At 30.1% G+C, this 6,973-nt stretch overlaps 1 protein-coding gene across 1 annotated transcript; it reads right to left on the reverse strand.

The window, feature by feature from the left end:
* Nucleotides 1-976: 976 nt before the first annotated feature.
* On the reverse strand, nt 977-6,322 carry LOC124457219 (sushi, von Willebrand factor type A, EGF and pentraxin domain-containing protein 1-like). The gene is made up of 5 exons (XM_047007500.1): nt 6,208-6,322; nt 3,311-3,534; nt 2,571-2,700; nt 1,664-1,883; nt 977-1,355 (listed from the first exon to the last, which is right to left on the reverse strand). The coding sequence occupies exons 1-5, from the start codon at nt 6,320-6,322 to the stop codon at nt 977-979; spliced, it is 1,068 nt and encodes a 355-aa protein (XP_046863456.1).
* Between the last annotated feature and the right edge of the window lie 651 nt (nt 6,323-6,973).

Genomic DNA, 6,973 nt, shown 5'->3' on the forward strand with positions numbered 1-6,973 from the left:
GTTACTATATTTAGCAACTATTGCGAAATTTTTTGAACGCTGACCGTGGCTCTTCATTCTCAGATTGCAGGCGCGAATTTACGAACATACTCCGAGCATATTCATGTCGTATTCGGCAAGATTGGAGACGCTTTCGGTGATTTAACAGTTCAGAGTTTAACTGGATGATAATACTATTTTAACAAGACGTTTAATTTAAAGTTTTTGTTCTGTTAACACAAATTTTTTGACAAAAAATTACAAAATTCATTCAATTTTTGCTTTTGATCGAATTTTGCTGTATTTGAGCAAAATTTTTAATCATGAAAAAGTCAACGCTGGAAAAGCTTAAGCGGCAGAATTCTGACCTTGGCTCAAGCCACTTTCGCCATGGCCTAGATCCACCCTGTAGCTTGGGTAGTATACACTACTCTAATAAACTAAGCATGCATAAATGGCGAGCGTGCGTCAAAGTTCTTCACTTAATTCTCTTGAACGAGATCAAAGTTTCCCTACTCTTTGTCAGTTATTGATGCATTTGGTGATGTGAATGCGGTCTGTTGTAGCTACAACAGTATAAGTGTCAATTAACGTCACTATCTTGACAGATCATCAATCTCATGCAAGTTCAGACCAATAGTAATGTATATTACACCATTCATCTTAATTAAACAAAAATTTAACGCCCATTTAAATTCCAGTGTCGATTTTCTTACCGGTTGCTTACATATTAATAATGGTGACGTTTTGTATAAATATCACGTTATATACATCATCATGAATTATTGCAGTTTTTGTAGCACATTTCACAAGAAACATCATTATATCAAGTATTCTATATAATGCAATTAAAACGGCAAATTTAACCTACTTACATCATGAAGCTTCGTTATATGTTAACTTAACACAAAAATGTATTAAAACAAAGTTAAACTTATAGAAATCTCTACAATTTATAATAGTATATCAGAAAAGAAAAGGAATAAAGCTGTGATGCTCATACGGAGCAAGTTGGCTCAACACGATTAGTAGTATTAGTAAATTCAAAGTCATGGTAACCAATACTGTATCCACTTAAATATGCATTGCAGTTATTTGCCAGTAGCTTTATCTCATCAATCGACAAAACTTTGTCCCATATGTATACAGCGTCTATTATTCCTTTGAAACAGTCACTATTCTGAAATCCTCCACCAAATGTGTCTTGATCCTGTCCAACCACCCATATTCCTCCTGCTAGAAGATTTTGACCTTTTGCAACTAATTTTGAATCTTTTTGTTCGCCGTCTTGGTAAATGATCATTTGTCCATCAACCTTTTGCCACGTGATCATAATATGATGTCCTTTTCCATCAAATATATCACTAATGTCAGTTCTAAAAGATGTAGAAAAATGTATAAGATTTCAAGTCGAAAATTAACCATAAAGAGATGGAAAGCATTTTATGTCTTTTAGCTTCCGCTTTCTAAAGTCTTTTTGTTACACTAATAACATTTTTCGTTGAGGAGATACTAAAGGGTTTAGAAAAAATCAAAAGATGTCAATGACTCATAAAAAAAATGGAAAAGGTGCATTTCTAATTCCTTCTGCATCTCAAAATAATATTTAAAAAATCAATTATTTATATGGTAAAATGTAATATCTGTATACCTAAAAAATGTACGAAAAAAAGATGAAGATAACTTCTTGTTTAAGATAAAAAATAAAGGAGCGTTTGCATGGACTTGGCCTTCTTGCTTAAATGCATAGGATATTATCGATGCCTCTTGGGTCTCGTAATAAATATCATCAGACATTGTGATCCAAAATGATATTGAAAAAGCATTGAATTGCTTGGAAGAGTTGACATATAATCCATATTGATGTGTATTGCCACCATCAAACTTTCTTGCCAGTCGTGGACCTGCAAGAAACCATTAATTCAACCAAAAGTACATTTTCAGAACACTTTTTATAGAAAAAAGATGACATTACGAGAAGAGACTGCCTAGAACTTAGCCGGGTAGCAACGTAGAAAAATGATACTGCTAATTTTCTAATGTCTCCCAAAGTTAAAGAAGTACTATACATACACAAATTCGAAGCTGACCTGAACAAACAAGTGCAGTTGTTTAGCACTATTTTCAAACTTAACTTCCTTATTTTTTTTATAAAAAACAGAACGCACATTCTGTCACCAACCGCTAAGTTATTTTAATAATTATGTTAAATCTATGCCCTAATTTACGTGATAGTTTTGTACTATATTTATCTCGCATTGTAATTAACTTCCTTATTTACCCTGACCTATTTTTGTATTAATGATATCAATATAGTTAAATCTATGTAATACATATTGAATAGTTATTAATAAGATATAGTTAGTTACAATTTTCATAAGGCAATACTTATTATTTTATTCATAATTTTAAACAAAACAATTATCTCATTTATATTTAAGCGTGAATGTTTGATTATAATTTTAGTGGGGAATTGCACAAGTAAATAATAACGCAATCGATTCTTTAGGTCAAAAAAAGCTTTTGAGCTTAAAGGTCCATTTATTGTGTATCTTACATTACTTATTAATGAAAAAGTAAACTAAGCTTACCAATTTCACAAAAATCTCCTGTATATGTAATTGGACATTGGCATTTATAAGGATCCGACTTTGGTGCATTTTTGGCATTAAGAACTGCCCAACCTCCATTTTTGCAGTGTTTTTGCATAACACTTGGCACCTAAAGAAAGGTATATACCTTACAAAATTGACAATGATTGAAAAGCATTAATTGTTTTTAATGGATAACAAAATTTTTTCAACTTCAATGACTATCAAGTTTATAATTTCTTGTATTCATTTTTTCGTAAACAAAAGGTATTTTCCAACTCCTTTTTCACATATTTCTTCATATGAAATGCAAATTTAAAGAAAATCATGCCTCATAAAAATGACAATTAGGTAAGAGAAAGTAATAATTTTAAAAATTGCATAGGAACAATTATGCCACACCTACAAATCAACCATTGCAGTGTGCACGAGCTTTTCATAATAGTTGCATTGCATACTCCTGTTTAACTTATGTGAAGTCATTTTTAGTTTGATTTGTTCTTAGCTTGCAAAAATGTAAAAGATATGTTAACACAAACGTATGAGCCAAGTAAATCCATAATGAATTATGTTTACTTTAATAAATATTTAGTAATTAAGGATTTCAAATATTATGATATTACTATATATTTTTTTAAATTGTACACGATTCATAAAGATCTAATACTTTTTTCTTAATACTTTTTGCTCTCAATTGTAGATAACAATTTTAGAAAAAAACACATAAGCCATGTTCATACCTGTGGGTCAGTTGTTAATTTCTGGTAAAAATTCCATTTTCTCTCGTGACAATTTTGATGTTTATGCTGAAGTGACGATGTCAATTGACAGTTTATATTTTGCCTGGAGTAATTGATAAAGTTGAATCCAATGCAAAGTACTTCTTGATGACAATTAAAGGTGCAATCCTCCAATGTCTCAAATATTCCTTCTTTGAGGATGTTTTTCACCAATGGACATGTATCTGTTGGAAAATTGATATCATTTATAATGTTGCCCACAATTGCTTGAATGTATCAAAAAGACGAGAGGACCGAAATTTGAGTGTGAGGTTTAAGGATCGATAGCATAAGTTAACAGTCGATGGTTATGAAAATGTTTAGAACAATAATCGTGAGTTGAAAATATAAATCCAAGAAGGAAAACTTAAATGTGCAAAGTGGAACTAAAAAGTAGAAAAACCACATTTGTAAAGCAAATTTCTTTTTCGTGTTATCTTACACTAGAATAAACATAAAAACACCAGAAACAAGATTCGAATGTTTATAACGCCTAAATTACTGCGGCTAACATCCGATCGTGCTATGTGCAGTTAAAATTCTCTATAATGTACTATAATAAAATATCAAACGGTGAATACATTACATATTACCAAGTGTACTGTGAACACCAAACTTTTCTTAATTCTTGACTCTGTGTTAACACCAAAGAGTTATAAGTTTATAACTTCTTAAGTTTAGATCGATTAATGTTTTATTTGAACTTTACACTAATTTGGTGTATTTAAGTCACCAAGATAATGTAAGCATAGGCGTAGGAGGATCGATAATTGGTGGTCTAACATGTATACATTCATTTTATGCAAAGTTAAGCTCTTTTCAGATCCATTGTTTTCTAATGATATTAACATAAATAATTGAATATGAGCCCCAATTTACGATTTTTCTACGCCATGATTGTAAATATATATAAATTTTACGTAAATATACAGCAGTGAGGCAAATTTAGACTTTAGTTATATCATAAAGGTTAGAATGATAACACAAAATTGATGCAAATTTACAACAATTGTAATATACCGTTATTAAAGCCTAAACATACACAAATTCAATCCTGCAGAAAGCAGTAAAGTATTATTACTTTAAGTTTAAAATCTAACTAAACAAAACCGGAAAAGTGAAGGAGTAAGAAAATATATTTGATAAAAAATAACCGAATTTAACTTTTATCACAAATGACGCCATAGTAGTGTATCTATAAGTGAACAGACAACTGTTAAAGGTAAGCCATTTGTTAAACTTATTACAGTTCGCTGCATTAAGTTTCTCATACGCAAAACAGGCTACTAATCAAGACATGCGACGGGATTAACAAGTTAAGCATGCTTCACTACGTGTATCTCGATTTTCTCCTTTTAAACATTAATGATCAGGATGAGAAACTATTTATTTCTTATATGTTTTAAAAGATTACGATAGCTCATGGTCACAATTTCAAGATAAATGCCTATTTGATTTGTGTTGTCAGTCCTATTGAGCATGCTTTAAATTGCCGATGTCAGAAATGCAACTTCATCTTATTGGAATTATCGTAAAACTCAGATTAAGGTAACAAAATTCAAAATTTTTAAAATTAAAAATTTACAGCAAATAAGTGTTAAACTAACACTTCATAAGGACCAAAAATACACCTTAAGTGGGGTAAATGTTTTGTTGACAAGACAGACAGATTATGTAAATTTACACCTACAACGGGTTTGCTGTCCACATTGAAATTAATGAGCATAAATGTCTGTTGTTGAGGTTTATATTATATAAATGCAAATATGAGTGTAAATTGTACCTGATTACAACTCCTTGCCTGCTGTCACATAACGTAATAGTCGGACAACATTATGTATAACAACTTAACATGAACCAGAAAAAGTGTTTTGTGTTTTTAATATTTTTATAAGTGCGCTATCGACAAAACCAAGAAACAAGACGTGTAGCTGAATAAAAACATCGACCATTATTGTATTAATGTTCAAAATAAGCGTTTGAGATAAAAAGCACGACTTGCTTCTGGATGATCAAAATCCTGACCTTGTTGAAAATTTATCCAGTAATACTATTGGGTCAAAAGCACAGATTGGAAATCCTTGTCAAAATTCGTTTTGTTTAGTTTGGTAGGTCTTAAAACAGTCCTAAAATAACGTAGGGTAGAGTTTTACCCTATGCACAAGCTTAATAATTGCTTGAGTAAAGTCTAGGGATGTATAGATAAAACAAACTCATTTTAAAACGCGTTCTGTATTCTTTATTAAGGGCTTCTATTTTGCAATATAGATAATCTTACATTGTGCACACTAATATTAACTTTGTCTTTTGATCCTCGTCTTTACTATACACTATAAATTCATTTCACAAATTTTCATGTGAATGTTGCTGCTTAAAACATTTCCATATAAGTTATATTTTTCTTTAATATATTTATAAGTGATAGGTTTCCAATTTGTTCACATAAATTTTATTGTTTACAAAGATTTATGTTGTATGAACTCCAATTTAAGAAGACTCATACGAGCACAAAGAGGCGTAACTAAACATTAATTCGAGATGTGTATATTCATATATTCATTTGCGCGCCACTGATCTCTTTTGAAATTCAATTCACTTTCAAAAGCCATGTAAATTTTGAAGAATTATCATTATTTTTTTATTTGGAAATCTAATCTTCTCATGGTCAGTCTATTTGCAAAGTAGGAGTAAAAAATCGGGTTGGATACGCTACTGCTAATCTAGACGATCTACATCTACAAACATGATGCAATCTACTCCGTGGTTTAAACTATTCATCTTCTTACGTATGTCATGTAAAACAACTAATAAATTAAAATATGGTTATATCTTAGATCAAATAAATATACCATTCTCACCTTGAGAACGACGTCTGTATAGTGATGTTGATGTTTTCCCTTCACATTGATTTTGAGCTGCAATCATGAAGCAAAGCACCAACAATGGAATTATATCTTCAAAACTATTTGCCATTTTGTTGAGACTATAGGCTATTTTTAAGACTGATTTTCTTTCAAAATGAAAACATAAAAATTTCAAATATTTGTTAAACTTTACGAATTTGCATGAACACCTAAACTGACGAAACGATAATGCATAGCAAAATAAATGGCATTTATTTTAGTGCGTTCAATCTATACACATATCGTTGTATAAATAATAAATATTAAACAAGTGTATTTTAATTGCCTAAATAAAAAATTTGACATAATCGTAATTTTGACACAAAACATTGTTCAGATGGGTTTTTCAATTTGAGGAAACTGGTGGATAATTAAAATAAGTAAAAACGTCAAATGCAAAGAAAAACTTTTTAAGTATTTAAAACGTAAAAACAAGTAAAGTAATGTTTATTTATTAAACTTCCAAAGGTGAAAAAGCCTTGTTCTTGTTTAAGTAGGAAAGAAATGGAAAAATAATGAATTCTCAGTTATATAGCTATTCAGTTGAGATCTTTATTGCATAATTTTTGCATGGCATAAAGGTGTCTAAATAACAATTTTATAAATTAATTCTGAAATTTTTTAATGACATAAATATCTAAAAAATTTTCTTCTTCCACTTATTTTTTTATTTCGACGGAGTTAAAATTGTTTTTAAAGAAGACATTCTCGGAATCTTTTT

This window comes from Xenia sp. Carnegie-2017, unplaced genomic scaffold (assembly GCF_021976095.1).
Source record: "Xenia sp. Carnegie-2017 unplaced genomic scaffold, XeniaSp_v1 HiC_scaffold_6, whole genome shotgun sequence".
NCBI lineage: Eukaryota > Metazoa > Cnidaria > Anthozoa > Malacalcyonacea > Xeniidae > Xenia > Xenia sp. Carnegie-2017.